The sequence below is a fragment of the Kogia breviceps genome, chromosome 14 (genome assembly GCF_026419965.1).
Source record: "Kogia breviceps isolate mKogBre1 chromosome 14, mKogBre1 haplotype 1, whole genome shotgun sequence".
Classification (NCBI taxonomy): Eukaryota; Metazoa; Chordata; class Mammalia; order Artiodactyla; family Physeteridae; genus Kogia; species Kogia breviceps.
Window position 1 is genome coordinate 54590323 of NC_081323.1, and position 16760 is coordinate 54607082.

A 16760-nucleotide genomic window follows, 5' to 3' on the forward strand; every position below is an offset into this window, starting at 1 on the left:
TGGCAGTTCCTCGAAAAGTTAAACATGGAATTACCACATGATGCAGCTATTCCACTCCTAGTATATACCCAAGAAAAATTAAAACGTGTACTCAAAGGGATACTTGTACAGAAAATTTCATTCGTAATAGCTAAGAAATGGAAACAACTCAAGTTTCCATCAATGAACAGATGAATAGATAAATAAAATGGGGTCCATCCACACAATGGAATATTATTCAGCCATAAAAAGGAATGAAATACTGACACAGGCTACAACCTGGATGAACCTTGAAAATGTTATGCTCAGTGAAAATAGCCAGACACAAAAGGCCTGTTGTAGGATTTCATTTATATGAAATGTCCAGAAGAGGTAAATCCATAGAGACAGAAAGCAGATTACTGGTTGCCAGGGGCTGAGGGGGGGTGGGGTGGGGGGATGGCGAGTGAGTTCTTAACTGGCGGTGGGGGAAACGGGGTTCTTTGAGGATGATGGAAATGTTCTGGAACTAGATAGAAGTGGTGTTTGCACAACTGTGAAGGTACTAAGTGCCACTGGATTGTTCAGTTAAAATGGTTACTTTCATGTAATGTGAATTTCACCTCAATTAAAACAAAACACCCAGTATAGCCCCCCATACAGAATAAGCTCTCAAAATGCTATGAAAAGTCCTGAAAAAAAACAGGAGTTTGTGCCCCGGTCCAGGAAAATCCCACATGCCGCGGAGCGGCTGGTCCCGTGAGCCATGGCCGCTGAGCCTGTGCGTCCGGCTCCGCAACAGCGAGAGGCCCGTGTACCGCAAAAAAAACAAACCAAAACAAAAAAAACCCACAGGAGTTCAGCAGTTGAAGAGGTAGAGGTGAAGCATCCTAGGTGTGGGCAAGCATTGAGAGGGTGTAGTGAATTCTGAGACTTTTGTTCACTCATTGCTTGTGGAGCGGAGAGAAAGAGAAGCCGCAGGGTTGGCAAGGGCTGGGCCCAGGAGTCTGGAGGGTAACGGGGGACCCCTGCAGTCTTCTAACAGGGGTCAGACTTAGGTTTTTAGAAGACCACTCTGTAATGTGAAGGACAGCCTGGAGGGGGCAGGAGTGGGTGTGGGGAGGCTGTTCCGGGAGAGGGAGTGGTGGCCCATCTTGCCTCACTGTCATACATGGGTGGGCACTGCACACAGAAGGGGAAGCCTTTGGGGGCAGGTCCATCATGAACCGTCTTGGCCGTGGAAAGTGGTGTCCATGGGGCCTTCAATGGAAAACGTCAAACAGGGAGCCGGATGTGAGCTGGAGACAGGGTGGAAAGGCCCCGGACCAGGGATGGTACTGAAAGCCCTGAAGAGTGGGCAAGAGCCCCCAGGGATAGTGTAGAGACAGGAACTCTGGAGGCCACCAGCCTTTAGGGTAAGGCAGAGAAAGAGACTGAGTGCAGGGCAAGAAGCTGGGTGGTGGTCACGGGAGTTTTCTAGGAGCAGTGCTGTCAGCCACTGTGCAGACAGATGTGGCGAGATGCAGAAGGAAAAGTATCCACTGGGTATGGCAATGTGAGATGGCCAGGGACCTCGTGAAATTTTCACTGGAGAGCTGGGAGTAAAAGACATGACAGAGGGTCAAGCAGTGAGTGAGAAGTGAGAACGGATCTTTGAAAGAGAGCAGGCTGGAAAAAGAGTTTTGAGTTGTTTTATGGTGTTGAAATGCTGAGGGGAAGGAAAGAGGGGAGGTGGGGAAGGTACAGGAAGGAAGGTTCCTGGGACCCAGGGCCTGGGTGGATAGGCAGAGGACATGGCCTTGATCACGGGGCCCGAGGAAGGAAGGCGGGGTGCAGCTGCATTTATAAGCATGGTGGGAAGAAACCATGGGAGAGCCTGTCTCAAGGACTCTCTTTTTTGAAGATGAGGCCACGTGTGTAGAGTGTGGGAAGGCTGGATGGAAAAAGCGGCAAGAGGGACCCCAGTTTTTGAGGGGTCACTGGAATTAGTGAGGGGACCCAAGGGTCAGACCCTGGCTGGACAGTCCTGAAAGGGACCAGAGTAGGGTTGCCTGATCTAGCAAATAAAACCACAGGACAACTAGCTACATTTGAATTTCACCTAGGCAACGAAGAACTTTTTAGTGTAAGTATATCCCATGCAATATTTGGGATATACTTATACTTAGCAAAACAAAACATGTTGCTTATCTGAATTCATATGCAACTGGATGTCCTATAATTTACCTGGGAATCCTAGCCCCGCGTGGGAATCAGGGGATGGATGGGACGGAGTGGATGGTGCAACGCGGCCTGGAGAATGGGTCTCAGAAGGGTGATGTGCCCGAGTGGGGAGAAGGCTGGGGTCGCTGCTTTCGTCCACCGGCGCCGCCCGATACCGCAGAGGCCCAAATTGAGGAGCCCCCTGCCCCAGAACTCTAGTCTCCTCCCCCGTCCCTGCTCCCCTTACTCCTCTTGCTGTCTCTCTAATGGCTCATCGATAACTCTACGCTCGGTCTCGGCCTCTATCGACTTGCTCCGGCTCCGCTAGGCGTCCTGGACCGTGGCGGAACGCAGAGCAGCAAGTAAGGTACGGAGGCCGCGGGGCGAGGGCTGGGAAGCGGCTTTCAGTGGCCGGGAGACCGCGCCCGGGGGAAGCTGGCTCAGCGGGACGGAGTCAGGGTGGTCGACGGAGCACCGGGGAGCTCTAGGGTCCAGCCAGAAAGCGCCCCCGCCCATTAGGTCCAGCCACCGGCCTGCTACACATGCGCAGCCGTAGTGTTCTGGCTTTCCCCTCAGGCCTGTCCGCCTCGCTGCGCATGCGCAGCCCGGCCCTGCTGCGGAGTGGCGCCCCGGACGTGACTGTCCCCTGCTGGCCGCGGGTAGGGTGGCGTTCCGGCAGGGTTCTTGGGGCGGGGAATGGAGCATGCGCCTTGGAGCTCGGCGCTGTCCTTCACCGGGTGTCACGCGTATCCCTGAACCTCTCTGAGCCTCAGTTTCCCCATATCTAAAATGGGGATGATTTTATTTTTTAGCACCGAGTAATCTGTTGTAACCTGTTTAGGACATAGAGGGTATTCTCTAAACACTGCACAACTCTCTCTTCTCCAGATGCTCTGATCTCTGACCCCTGCCGGTCAGATCTAGGACCCTGTGTAGATCCAAGTCTTTCAAGCAGCCACACCATGAACACGTCTCCAGGTACGGTGGGCAGTGACCCCGTCATCTTGGCCACTGCAGGCTATGACCACACGGTGCGGTTCTGGCAGGCACACAGCGGGATCTGTACGCGAACGGTGCAGCACCAGGACTCCGTATCCTCCACTGTGGAGTTGGGGCAGGTGGTGCTAGGCAGGATGCCTGGTAGTGATAACAGTCTGGGCAAAGGCCTTCGGTGGGAAGGATGGGCTCTGTTTGTTATCCTCCTTAACAGACCCAGCAGGTGAACGCGCTGGAGATCACACCTGACCGCAGCATGATTGCTGCTGCAGGTACCTATACCCTTGACCCCAACCCCTGATTTCTCATAGGTCCATCTAGGCGCAGCCACACTTCAGTTTGGCCCGTGCCCCTAGGTTACCAGCACATTCGCATGTATGATCTCAACTCCAATAACCCCAACCCCATCATCAGCTATGATGGGGTCAACAAGAACATCGCGTCTGTGGGCTTCCACGAGGACGGCCGCTGGATGTACACTGGTGGGGAGGACTGCACCGCCCGCATCTGGGACCTCAGGTGTGGGGTACTGGGCAGGAGGGGTCTGCTGCCTGGGTGTGTGGGGGTGAGGGCCAGGCTGGGAGACTGTCTTAGGTCAGGTCCCCTCCAAGCAGAGGCTGAGACGGGGTTTTCTGTGCAGGTGACTTATTGAGGGCAAGTAAGGAAAGATAGGGCAGGGATGAAGACCCACAGAGATGAGCAGAGCCTCAGCCTGATCCAATAGGTGGCTCTGGAATGAACTGCATCAAACAGTGAGCCCTGCCTTGAGACAAGGGGCCACCCTTTATGCCCCTCTGGGTCAGTTATTGGCTTCAGGCCGCCCCTGGGGAGGGCCAAACCTCTCAAGTATTTCCTATGAGACAGCTCCCATCGTAGAGAGACAAGATAAGTGTCCAGGGAAAGGGCCTTTCGGTGGAGTACCAATGGCATCCACTATAGACAGAGTGTGTCCCCCACCTCGAAGGTCCCGGAACCTGCAGTGTCAGCGGATCTTCCAGGTGAATGCGCCCATTAACTGTGTGTGCCTGCACCCCAACCAGGTGAGGGGGAAGCAGAGGGCTGGGCACCCTGGGGCTTTGGCGGGCAGGGGTCCTGCCCCACCTCACCTCTCCTGCACCTCAGGCAGAACTCATTGTGGGTGACCAGAGTGGCGCCATCCACATCTGGGACTTGAAAACTGACCACAACGAGCAGCTGATCCCGGAGCCTGAGGTCTCTATCACATCGGCCCACATCGACCCTGATGCCAGCTACATGGCTGCGGTCAATAGCACTGTGAGTCCCAGGGACGGGTGTGCAGCTTGGCTCCCAGCCCCTTACCTCCCTTATTCCCTGAAGGTGGGCTTATTCCTCACATGTCCCTCTGGCTCCTCCCCTCCCCCCACAGTCCTGCTTCCCCGTCCTGGGCTCCAGTTGACCCAGCCACCAAAGCCAGAAATCTGGGTATCACTCCTGATGTTGCCTCTCGCTACCTGCCATAGCCCACCCAGCAGTCCAGTCACCTCCATCTCCAGAGTCTTTCCAGTTGTCCGTTTCCCTCTCTCCTCCTTGTCTCCTCCTGGTCCAAGTTTCCCTTGTCTCTCCCGACAGTGGTTGCAGCCTCTCTGACCTCCTTCCTTCCTCTGTGACCTTCCCCTGCCCCTAACCCATTTTCCCTCTGCTACCAGAGCATCCTCCAGTAGTACCAGCCTGACTGTGTCCTTCCCCTGGGTGAACTGCAAGATGCCCTAGGTTCCTTACCAGGGCCTCAGGACAGTGATTTGACCCCTGGATTCCTATCCAGCCTCATTTTCTTCCTTTAATGTCCATTCAGTCTCAGCAAATCAGTTGTTCCCGACATCCCCAGACCGCCCACTTCCAAGCCTTTGCCCTGCTGTTCCCTCTATCTGGGTGCCCTCCTCTCATCTTGTTCTTCACATTCTTGTTGGCCAGCAGCATCCTTCAGGAAGGGCAGGTATGGCCTCCTGCCCTCAGCTCATCAGGTATGGCCCTTGGTTGGGGCCAAGTCACCCAGGTGCTCCCTGCAGGCAGGGCCAGATGTGCCTGTCACATGTCCCCTGGCCCCCAGATCCTTGTGCACAGCCACAACGTTGGATGGCAGCCCCTGGATCTAGGTCTTGCCGCCAGGGCATCCTTCCCCACCTGTCAGACCAGAGGCTCCGGGCCTCCCATGACTTCCCTTCTACCCCACAGGGGAACTGCTATGTCTGGAACCTGACTGGGGGCATTGGTGACGAGGTGACACAGCTCATCCCCAAGACCAAGATCCCAGCACACACCCGCTACGCCCTGCAGTGCCGCTTCAGCCCAGACTCCACGTGTGTGCAGGGCCTGGGGGGCCGGGAGCCCTTGCATGGCTGCGGGGAGGCAGTGTGCCTGGGGCTGGAGGCCTAATGCATTGGGCCTGCTTGGAGGATGGCAAGGGGGTACAGGATGGGAGTGGCCGTTGATGACACCCCTGCCATGCTCACACCCACCCCCAGGCTCCTCGCTACCTGCTCGGCTGACCAGACGTGCAAGATTTGGAGGACGTCCAACTTTTCCCTGATGACGGAGCTGAGCATCAAGAGCAGCAACCCTGGAGAGTCGTCCCGAGGCTGGATGTGGGGCTGCGCCTTCTCGGGGGACTCCCAGTACATAGTCACTGGTGAGTCCCGCCCGCCTGCCCTGCCTCCCCGCCCCTGTTGGCCCGGCCTGGGGCTGCACTCTGAGCTGCTACCCATGCTCTCCCTCCCTGCAGCTTCCTCTGACAACCTGGCCCGGCTGTGGTGCGTGGAGACGGGAGAGATCAAGAGAGAGTACGGCGGCCACCAGAAAGCTGTTGTCTGCTTGGCCTTCAATGACAGTGTGCTGGGCTAACCTGTGTCCCCTCGGGATTGCAGGCAGCTGTCCAGGTGGCACCAGCTGGATGTCTGTTCAGCTGCCCAGATCAGAGTGACACCCTATGGGCTGGCCTCTACCATCCTAGGCTCGCTGGACCTGACTGACCTACCCTGGTCCCTGGCCAGACTAGACTGGCCAGGCTGGTCCACCCTGGGACTCTCTCAGCCCCGGTTGCTTACAAGGATGTGAGGAGGCTCAGGAGGCCCACCCTAGGCAGCTTGCATTCCCTTCAGAAATTCTGGACCCACAGGGTCTAGAGCCGCTGAGGGGGATCCGAGGCTGGTGCCCAACCCCAAGCCAGTGCCTCCTCCTTCCCCTCCCTGCCACTGTTTCGCGTCCCGAGGCCACAGAGGACACCATCACGGCCAGGTTGAGTTGTTTATTAGCCCTGCCAGTGGCTACCCTCCGTGGACTGGTGATTGCACCGGCCAGCTGGCTGGCCTGAGGGGCTGCGCTGTAAGGGCTTAGTCCGGGAGGTAATAAAAGCAGACGGACATGCAGATGTTGCTTGGGAAGCAGATGTCGATGCATAGGTAGATCAGCCGCTGCCTCTGGGGCCCTGGGGGGAGGGCCCTCCATGATCCCCAAAGGACTCCTTCCCCACCCCGCCACCAACTGTCCTGCGGGATCCCAGGCCCCTCCGCACAGCCTGCCCCAACTCACTCTCTGCTCGTCGGGCCCAGTAAATGGGGGTCTTTGCACAAAGGTTCCGCACGGAAGCCCCCACCTGGGCAGGGTCCACCTCATGGCTCCCAAGCACTGCCAGCAGCTCCTCGGCATAGTGGGGGTCCTGGCTGGTGCTGCGAGTCCTTTGGGGCTGCAGAGAAGGACACTCGCACTGCCCCTGACTGGGTTGGGCCGACGTGTCCCTGGACATGCTGGCATTATGCCAGCCCTGCCCTGGCTCTTGTCAGCAGCCTCAACCAAAGGAAGATAGAGCTTCTGTTCCCCTGAAACTGGAGCCCCATCCTGCCCCGGGCCCAGGCCACACACAGGACCCTTTGTCTGGCCCCTGGCTGGAGGCTCCTTACCCAAGAGGTGTTCACCAGCAGCTGCAGGGTCTCGCGGTCTCGGGGTTCCATCAGGCGGAGGAAGCAGGCCCGGTGCTCTGAGGGGCGGTAACAGACACAACCCTGGGAAGGCAGGCAGGTGAGGCAGGGCCACCTGAACATCCACCCCCGCCCCCACCCCTCCCCAGGCCACTCACGCTCTGCCCGTCGAACAGCACTGCCCAGCTGTGGTTGCTCTGAGCTGGAGTCACCCTGATGGTTGCCATGTTCTGGGCCACGTCCACCTGTTCGGTTTGGTTGGACCAGGGCACCCTGGGGCTCGGGAGGGTCAGACGGAGCGTCTATAGCAGTGGCTAAGAGTGGGAAGCAGGAGCTCAGCTGGCCAGGCTGGAGCAGCCCCCGACTCTCCCAGCCCTGCTGCGAGGCTTCTAACCCCGCCACCCCTCTGGTGCTCCTGCTGTCTGCTCCGAGCCCTGGCTCCACTGGAGAGGTGGGCTATGCTGGTCTCCTTCTCCTCCCCACTGTCTGTGCCCTGCCCGGGTCCAGAGGGGGCCTCACCTTGAGAGGGCTGTGAGCGAAGCCAAGAAGCCCTCCAGCCACGGCCCCACCAGTGGCCAGTGCCAGCAGCAGCAATAGCAGGCCAGGAGCTCTCCAGCCCCCGTGGCAGGGCTTGGTCTTCACGTGGAGGCACATTGCAGTCAGTGGGGCCTGGAGTGGAGACCAGGCAACAGGCTGGCTCAGAGAAGGAAGGGGCTGAGGAGGTATGGGAGGTGGACGCTTCTCCTGCCCCTGCAGGACAGACCCTGGGTCTTTGTCCAAGGAGAGGGCACCAAGTGGTGGGAGGCACTCACCCTGACAGGTCCAGACCTGGGGCTCTCGGCCCAGCAGCTCCCCTGCTCCATGATGCAGCCCTGGTGACAATGCGCTGATTGTCTGCTGCAGCCCGGGAAACCTCAGGACACCTCCGATGAGTCAAACAATCATCCTGGCCCCTTCCCCTCCTGACCCCCCTGCCTCCTCCCCAGCCCAGCTACCTAATATCCGGGTCAGAGACAGGTCACCTGGGGAGGCTGCTCGTCACTGTGCCTGGCTCTCCCAACACCTGGCCTGTGCAGACCAGAGAGCACATGGGCATGGGAGGGCATGAAAGCGTGGCCACTGTGGAAGTCAGGACCCAGCAGCTGGCATAGAGGGCAGCTCAGGCCTGGCCCACTTTAAATAGTGAGTCTAGTTGGGGGCAGATTTAATTTTTCCTAAAGAAGCCTGTTTCTAGTCTTTAGGGTTACCTCTACACTCCCAGGACTGGATACAGGGCCTGGCACACAGAAGACCATCAAGTGCCTGTTTCATGAATGACAGGCATGGGACCCTGTGCCACTTCCCTTTCCTCCCCATGCACCACAGCTGAGCTGCTTCCCACCCCCAGCAACACAGGGCACCCCCCCAGGTGCCTGCCTGAGACCAGCATGGCTTACAGGAGGCTCCACTGCAGTGAGGGCAGCTTCCTGAAATCTCCTGCACACCCCAGGATGGTTTGGTCAGCCTCATGTCCACTGACCCGTGCCCTGCCCACCGTGGCTTTCTCTGACTGGTGCCGTGCATTTCTAGCTGCTTGACGCTGCGGAACCCAAGTTAGTTGCCCCCAGCACTGGCAGCTTTCAGGAAGTGCATTCCTTCACCAGCTTCACCCCATGGCCCTTTCATACTCTGGTTTTGTGCCTTGTTTTTCCTGATTCTTCAGAACCTGACTCTCTGCAGTGGGCCTGAGGTGGGGTGGAGTTGCTGTGGTCAGTGTCCCAACTCTCAAAACTGGAATCCCAGAATGGCCTTGTACTGAGTGTACCCGGCCCTGCTGCCCTCTCCACTGCCTGGCTGTGGTGAGAGAGCTGCACCCTCTGTGTGAAGGCTGCTGTCCAGGCGAGAGCGAGGAACACTAGAGTCAGCTGGGGTTTGAGAGTTTAATACACCTTTGGGTTCACACAGTGCAATGGGGTGTAGACAAGATGCACAGGGCTCCCGGGCCACCGCCCAGAATAAGGAGGTGTTGCTGGCTGCTGCACCCGCCGTGTGTTCCTGGTGTGGGTGACAACGCCCTGACAGGCCTGCTCAATATCCTGACCCACCTTGAGCCGACCTCGCAGAGCCAACGTCAGCACCACCCTCACAGGCACCTGCTGCCCTTGTGTTGCCCACGGCAGAGTCCGAACCCCAGACACCCAGGCCTGGGGGGAGCTGGAGGCTCAGGACACCCTTTATTGCTCTGAGCACTCTTATGAGAGTGAGTGAAGGAGCACTGTGACCCTGGGGCTAGGAAAAAAGTCACAGGCTCTGGGCAGATGCCACTGGGTGCAGGGCGAGGCACCAGGAAGGAGTCGGCCAAAAGGAACAGCTTCCCAGGCCCTACCCTACAAGTGCGGCCAAAGAGTCTGCTTATCAGGACTATTTTCAAAGGTCAGCAACTTAGGGAACAGGCAGAAAAGGCCACGCCCCCCTGCCAAAAATCCTTGGCTAGCCAGTGGATCCTGCCAGTCCTCCAGATGGAAACTAACAAGGGACTCCAGGGTCAAAATAGGTGGCCTCATGGACCACTGACATATGACACCCATCCCCACCAAGACAGGAAATTACTGGATGCTCTGTAAAAAGACTTCCTGTTTTGAGGGACACCTCTTTCCTTCTCTACCCAGAGGGAGCCTTGGGTGACAAGCATTCTTTAGCCAGCACATGCCTTTGGCCATACTGCTGGCTGCGGGGCACGGAGACTTCTTCAGTGGGATTTTCCCTACAAGACAGAGCACAGCTATTAATCGACACGCTTACGGTTCAATTCCGCCACTTGACAAAGTTGTTCAAAAGTTAAAAAAACTTTTGGTACCAATGCTTCTCAGCTCCCTGCACAGCAGCCCAGAGTTCAACGAAGGCATTCATACCCTCCTGGCGCTCAGCAAACAATATGCTCAGTCCAAGTCACCTGGGTTTATATGCACATTTGGAAAAGATGAAGTTTAGCCAGGCTGAGTTTACAGAACTGCACAATTGTGCATGAGGAATTGCAGCCCTGGGTATCTAAAACGGAACATACACTCAATTGTAACATCAGAGTGGTTTTTAAGGAAGTGTGGGGTGGTGGTAAGGGCAGCACCCCACACCCCATGGACAGGGAGACACCACCTGAGACCAGCCCTTTCCTCCACTCCCAACCTGCAGGTGAGGGGCTGAGGCAGCAGTAGGCTCCTCTGCTGATGACCACACAGAAGGGGCCCTGGGTTTCTCACAACAGTCAAAATAATCAGCCCCTCCTCCCCCAGATCCCTGAAATTTTCAATAAAGTACATGACACCCCTAGACCCACCTCAGTCCCATTAGCAGGCCCCGAGGTTACCTGAATCCATATGCTGAACCCAACAGCAAGACCAATTGGCACCTAAGGCCCAGGACCCCCACAATGCCCTCCAAGCTTAAAAGTGCATCTTAAAATATAAGCATTTATAAAAATCGCCCCCCAAACATTTACTTACAAGGTTAACAACTAGTACCTTTGCTTAACTCCAAGTAAGCAAACTTGAAGCCACCTAGCTGAGTGATGCTTAAGCCCCACCTATTAATTTGGGTGATTTTCAATTTTTTTTATTCTGGAGATTAAAGACACTAAATCTTTAACCTTGAAGGGCAGGCAAAAGGTCGGCTATGCTGTCAACATAAAAGTCAGGGACCATTTTCTTCTTAGACAAGCAGTCACTTTCCTGATTACTCTTCACATCCCGTAGAGTGGAGACCCCAGTGAGGGTCAGGATGGTCTTCAGACCACAAGTGACGCCCAGGAGGATGTCTGTGTCCAGGCGATCACCCACCATGATGGTGCGCTCCGGGTTGATGCTATATTCCTGGGACACGCAGTCGAAGATGAAGCGGCTGGGCTTCCCTATGATGTCGGCTTGACGCTGCGCGGCCATCTCCACGGCTCGGACCAGACAGCCGGTACCTGCGGGGCGGAGAAGGAGAGGAGGAGAGTGCCGGGGGTCAGAGGCCGGGAGGCACCCGTCGCTCGCCCTCCAGCCTCCCTCCCCCGGGGCCCACAGACCCGCGATGAAGCGGCCGTTCTCCAGTGGGAGCCGGTTGTCCATGTTGGTGCCCACGAGCAGGCAGCCGGGCTGCTGCAGGTAGCGCAAGGCCTTCGTGAGCTTCATGTAGCTGAAGTGCGGGTCGAAGCCCACTACGACGGCGCGCACATCAGGCTCCAGGGGCTCATCCAGCCAGGCGCTGGGGCCGTCGCCCTGCAGTGGCTCGGGCCCCACGCCCACGCAGGAGACGCCCACGGCTTCCAGCTCGGCGGCCAGGGCCACGCTGCCCAGCACGTAGGCCTTGGGGGCCGGCGGACCGGTCAGGCGCTGGCGCAGGTAAAGCGCGGTGCAGTAGGCCGTGCCGAAGACCTCGCTGCCGGCGCCAGGCCCCGTCGGGCCGCCGAAGCCCAGGCGCCGCAGCTTCTCGGCGTAGGCCTCGCGGGTCTTGCTGCTGTTGTTGGTGATGAAGCCGAGGCGCTTGCCGCGGGCCCGCAGAGCTGTCAGGGTCTCGGGCGCGCCAGGGACCGCCGTCTCACCACGCCACAGCACGCCGTCGCAGTCGAACAGCACCGTGTCCACGTCGGCCAGCAGCTCCTGGGCCCGCTCGGCATTCAGCCGCACGCAGCGGCCCTCGTCGCCGCCGGCCTCCACCTCCGCCATGGCCCGCCGCAGCCGCCACCGACCGCCAGCTCTTCCTCGCAGCCGCCCGCCGCCGCACCCGCCCCGCCCCCGGCGCACTCATTGGCCACGCGCCTCGCACTTGCCGCCCATTGGACACCGCCTGCGCCAATCCGCCCCCGCCTCCCGCGGGCTGCAGAAGCGCGGTCCTTCGCGCTCCGACGCGGGCAGGCAGGCGGCCATTGGCTGTCAGGCCCTAGGCGGGGCGCCAATTGGCTGTCAGGCCCTAGGCGGGGCGCCAATCACCGGGGCGGTGATTGGCTGGCAGGGAGCCAAACGGCATTCTGCGTGGGACACTCACTGCGGAAATTCGGCGGAGGAGCCGGAGAGTCGGCGCAGGACGTAAGCCTGCTGTTCATTGGCTGCCGCGGGGCAGCTCGCCCATTGGAGGTTCTTGGTCAGCCTAGGTGACGGAGGCCCTTAATCCAGGGACCTGCAACCCCACCCCCACACCGGCCGAGCCGGCTGCTGATTGGCTGGCTTGTCTCCGGTCTTGCTAGCGGGGTAGCAGGGCTCTCCGCAGCACCGCGGCAGGAGGGGCGTGCCGCGGTCCCCTTTTGGGCCGGAATCACGTCCGCACCTTTGCCAGGGCGGCGCTGGGCTGTGCCCTCTGCCGTGGACACACTCCGGATAGTGTCTGCGCGTGTGCCGACTACGACCATTCCTGAGAGCCAGCCCCAGGCTCCTTCCCAACAAGCGTCGCGTTCTCATTTCCAGTCGTTCACAAAAACGCTTTCCTTGTGCCTTGGTGGTCATGTGGACGAGTAATTACAAGACAGTGGCATTAGGGTCTAAGAGAAGGGCAGTAGTGCCTAGAACACAGCACTCAACAATTGGTCGCTATTATCATCATAATTAGGTATTATTAACTTTTATGGAGGCGTAACATACAGTAAAGTGCATAAATTTTAAGTGTGCAGCTTGATGGAACTTTTAATCCCTGTTATGCATGTGTAAACATAGCCCAGGACTTCCCTGGTGGCGCAGTGGTTAAGAATCCACCTGCCAATGCAGGGGACACGGGTTTGAGCCCTAGTCCGGGAAGATCCCACATGCCACGGAGCAACTAAGCCCGTGCGCCACAACTATTGAGCCTGCGTTCTAGAGCCCCCGTGCCACCGCTACTGGAGCCTGCGTGCTTAGAGCCTGTGCTCTGCAACAAGAGAAGCCACCGCAATGAGAAGCCCACGTACCGCAATGAAGAGTAGCCCCTGCTCGACACTAGAGAAAGCCCACATGCAGCAACGAAGACCCAACAATAAATAAATTTATATATGTATATAAAAATCATACCCCAGATCAAGGTATAGAATATTTCCATCACTCCAGAAAGTTCCCTCAAGTCACTATCCAGTCCATAGCGGTTACCCCTCCCCGAACTGCTTTTCTGACTTCTGTCACCATAGAGTGAGTCATAGCCACCTTTGCCTGTTCTAGACCATCTCTTACAGGACCTTACCCTGTGTACTCCTCTGAGTCTTGCTTCTTTTGGATCAACATAATATCTGTGAAATCCATTCTTCTGTTTTTGGTTTTTTTTTTTAATTGCCACACGGGTCACTGTAAGAACATACTCCCCTGATTTTTCTCCAGGTGATGGACATTTCGGTCGCTTCAAGTTTGGAGCTATTGTAAATAATGTCCCTATGAAGGTTCTTGTTCCTACACACTCACTTGTGGATGTGGGCCCTCATTTCTCTTGGATATATACTTAGGAGTGGAATTGGCAGTTCATAGAGTAGGTGTATGTTTCTCCTCATTACTTTCACGAGGGCCAGGTGGCAGAATAGCAGGCCCCAGCTTCCTGAGCGCTTACCCTGTGACAGGCGATCCAGACCTCCAACTCATAGCGTGTCAAATCCCTGCTCCTCTCTTGGGCCCCAAGTCTCCATAATGTCTACTCTGGACCCCCCTCACCCCCAAACCCATGAGGTAAAGCCAGTAACCTCAGTACCCTTAAGGCCCTGATTGTTTAGCTTCAGCCTGTTCTTTGGTCTTGGCTGGCCTGGAAACCCCTGGAGGGCAGGGGCCATGGCCACGAGGGCAGGATATGCAGTGTTCCTGCCTGGCGCACTCACTATCCAGGAGGGGAGCAGAACCTTCCTCCCTGTGTCTTCCCACTCAGTTTTGTTGGTGGAGCCGACTGACCCTGGGAAGAACTGGATTTGACAGAAGATCACAAATCCTGCTTTACCACCCAGAAACATTCAGTGTATGTGGCTCACTGTCCAGAATGAGAAAACACTGCTCTGTCCAGCCGTGGGCTGCCTGGTGCAATACTTGCCCGGTTGCCTTGGTTTACTGGGCACTCAGTTAGCATCTAGGTACTGAGTGCTGCTCCTTACCTGCATTACCTTGTCAGAATCACAGGACAGCCCTGAGAGGCAGAGACAATTAGTGTCCCCATTTACAGATGAGGAAACTGAGCCACAGAGAGTCACCAGCTGGACAATGCAGAGTTTGGATTAAACTCAGCTGACCCCAAAGCTGAGCTCTGTTTGGTTTAACATCCCCTGTAGGTTGTAGAGTCTGAGCTGGCATAGTGGGAGAGATGGAACGGCCAGTATCAAGAGAGGGGATGGCTGTGGACAAGGTCCTGAAGGAGGCTGGAAAGGACGGTGCCCTTTATTGGGGAGGACTGTCCTGGGACAAGATGCCATGCATCTGGATGGGAGAGGAGCACAGCATGATCAATCGCTTTGTGTCCCTGACACACAGTAGGTGCTCATTATATACCTGTGAATGGATAGCACCAGGGTCCTCCCAATGAGGAAGCTGGACCACAGGTGGAGTGGGGCGTGGACTTAGGTGGTACAAGGACACTAATCTTCACAGCATTGCATGGATTTGAACTGTATTAGAAAATACCAATAGCCATTGAAAATGTTTTCACAGCAAAAAAGGGTGTCATTGAAAAAGGACTGAAGGGAATTCCCTGGTAGTCCAGTGGTTAGGACTCCGAAGTTTCACTGCCAAAGGCATGGGTTCAATCCCTGGTTGGGGAACCAAGATCCTACAAGCTGCACGGCGTGGCCAAAACAAAACAAAACAACAACAACAACAACCCCTTAAAAAAAAAAGGAAAAAGGACTGAAGTGGCAAAAAAAAAAATTGGATGAAACCTAAATAATCTTCAACATGGGATTGGTTGAATAGATTTAAGTACATACAAGGAAGGGAGATTGAGTAGCCATCATAAATGATGATGGAGTTCCTGTCAGGCTCTGGCCACAGAGAAGCCATTATTGACTATCAAACACACAGTGTGCAGCTGGAGCCCATGCTGAGGGCAGGGTGGGAAAGGAGGCCATCTGGCGGAAGGAGGACTTTGGGGAAGGGAGAAGGCCTGCCCCGGCCACTCTGCCTTCCAGTGACCTCAGGCCCACTCCTGTTGCTGCTGGTCTGCCTGGGCTTCAGCTGAGGTGGGGCCTAGAGCTCACTGGGCCAGGATTCCCTTTTCTGACCCCCAGGGAATAACCAGGTAGGAGCCCTGGCCCGTCCCTGACAACTCTGTCCCATAGGCTCTGGAGCATGGAGGAGGGCAGGTTGTCTGTCTCCCCTGGGCCAGCTCCTCCTCATGTCCATCCACACCCAGGCTGTGCTCTGTCTTTGAAATCCACCCCCACTCCATTTCTCTGGTGGTCTTCTTCTTCCTCTCTGATGCTGGCTTTCCCATCACTCCCCCACACATCCTCAAGTGAGGTGTCCTCCTGGTCCTCTCTTCCCAGGTGCCCCCTAGATCCCTCCTGCTCCATAAGTACCCACCTGCTTCTCCGCCTGTTTGTCCCTCTCAAGAGACTGTCCATCCTAGATCTTCCTTTCCTGCACAGCAGTCAGGAGGATCCTTCTGAAATGCTGTCACTCTCTGCTTAAATGCCTGCAATGGTGAGCAAGCCCCCTGTAGAAAGCAGCCCCATTTTTACCCCGGCCTGACTTCTGGTGATCCAATCTGTGCCTCACACATCCCAGCTCCTGACAGGCTAAGGGTCCTCAGTTCCTTAGCTGGGCAGCCCCAGCATGGAGACAATCTCTGCTGGTGTCCTTCCCAGGGCAGAGCTGCCCACTCTCTGTCCAGGCCCTTGTGTCCATGCTTGGTCTTCCCCGGAGATTGGCCTTCCTGGAGGGAATTGGGTCTGATTCACCTGAGTCTTTGGAATCTAGCACTGGGCTGAGCCACAGAGAATAACCAAGCTGGGAGAGCAGGACCTGTGGGTTTCTAGCCCATGACTCTGGAAAGACCTGGGTTAGATTTTTGGTCTGCCCTTGGGCAAGTGTTCCATCAGTTCTGTGCCTCAGTTTCTTCTTCAAAATGGGGATGATTGGTATCTTAAATGAGAAAATCCTATAATGCACTTAGCTTCAAAGAATTAATACTACCTTAAAAAGAATCAAAAGAATCTGTATGTACATGTTCATAGCGGCACTATTTACAATCGTAGATTAGGTGGAAACAACCCAAATGTGCAAAATGAAAATCAGTCTACTCATATAATGGAATATTATTCAGCCACAAAAAGGAATGAAGTACTGCTGCATGCTACAACCTGGATAAACCTCAAAAACATCATACTAAAGTGAAAGAAACCAGATGAAAAAGACGACGTGTATAATTCTGTTTATATGAAATGTCCAGAAAATGCAAATCCACAGAGAAAGAAAGTGGTTTGCTAGGGGCTGGGGGGAGGGGAGAATGGGGAGTGACTGCTAAATGCGTACAGGTTTCCTTTTGGAATGATGACAACGTTCTCTAACTACATGTTGGTGATAGTTGCACAACATTGTGAATGTACTGTTACTAACGGTAATTTTTATGTGTACTTACCACAACTTGAAAACTATACAAAAGAATGAAAGGGTTGGGCTTCCCTGGTGGCACAGTGGTTACGAGTCCACCTGCCAATGCAGGGGACACGGGTTCGAGCCCTGGCCCGGAAAGATCCCACATGCTGTGGAGCAACTAATCCCGTGCGCC

The 16760-nt window shown here is 56.0% G+C and overlaps 3 protein-coding genes and 1 long non-coding RNA gene across 11 annotated transcripts in view; 1 reads left to right on the top strand and 3 right to left on the bottom strand.

The window, feature by feature from the left end:
* The window catches only part of LOC136792566 (uncharacterized), a 4774-nt gene extending 2096 nt beyond the window's left edge, over positions 1–2678 (bottom strand). The window contains exon 1 of the long non-coding RNA XR_010836518.1: positions 2185–2678. This is a non-coding gene — a long non-coding RNA (uncharacterized lncRNA). The remainder of the gene's footprint in view (positions 1–2184) is intronic.
* The window catches only part of MLST8 (MTOR associated protein, LST8 homolog), a 10739-nt gene extending 4200 nt beyond the window's left edge, over positions 1–6539 (top strand). Inside the window, exons 2-12 of one of the 8 annotated variants that reach the window (XM_067013007.1) lie at positions 2489–2527; positions 2737–2819; positions 3049–3251; positions 3377–3428; positions 3513–3675; positions 4121–4196; positions 4279–4431; positions 4970–5110; positions 5350–5474; positions 5640–5803; positions 5897–6539. In XM_067013007.1, the coding sequence (XP_066869108.1) occupies positions 3123–3251; positions 3377–3428; positions 3513–3675; positions 4121–4196; positions 4279–4431; positions 4970–5110; positions 5350–5474; positions 5640–5803; positions 5897–6015 (1122 nt within the window). In that variant the 5' untranslated portion in view covers positions 2489–2527; positions 2737–2819; positions 3049–3122 and the 3' untranslated portion in view covers positions 6016–6539. Of the gene's footprint in view, positions 1–2488; positions 2528–2736; positions 2820–3048; positions 3252–3376; positions 3429–3467; positions 3676–4120; positions 4197–4278; positions 4432–4969; positions 5111–5349; positions 5475–5639; positions 5804–5896 lie in introns of those variants that run through there. The other 7 variants (XM_067013004.1, XM_067013001.1, XM_067013002.1 and 4 more) reach the window with 7 other exon arrangements.
* BRICD5 (BRICHOS domain containing 5) lies at positions 6139–8900 on the bottom strand. The gene is given in 5 exon segments (XM_067013008.1): positions 6139–6611; positions 6614–6856; positions 7071–7172; positions 7247–7402; positions 7608–8900. Coding segments are annotated over 5 exon segments (744 nt in total). The 5' UTR covers positions 7743–8900; the 3' UTR covers positions 6139–6503.
* Positions 8901–8993: 93 nt separating this feature from the next.
* PGP (phosphoglycolate phosphatase) lies at positions 8994–11978 on the bottom strand. The gene is made up of 2 exons (XM_059037128.2): positions 11131–11978; positions 8994–11031 (listed from the first exon to the last, which is right to left on the bottom strand). The coding sequence occupies exons 1-2, from the start codon at positions 11768–11770 to the stop codon at positions 10706–10708; spliced, it is 966 nt and encodes a 321-aa protein (XP_058893111.1). The 5' UTR covers positions 11771–11978; the 3' UTR covers positions 8994–10705.
* Positions 11979–16760: the final 4782 nt, after the last annotated feature.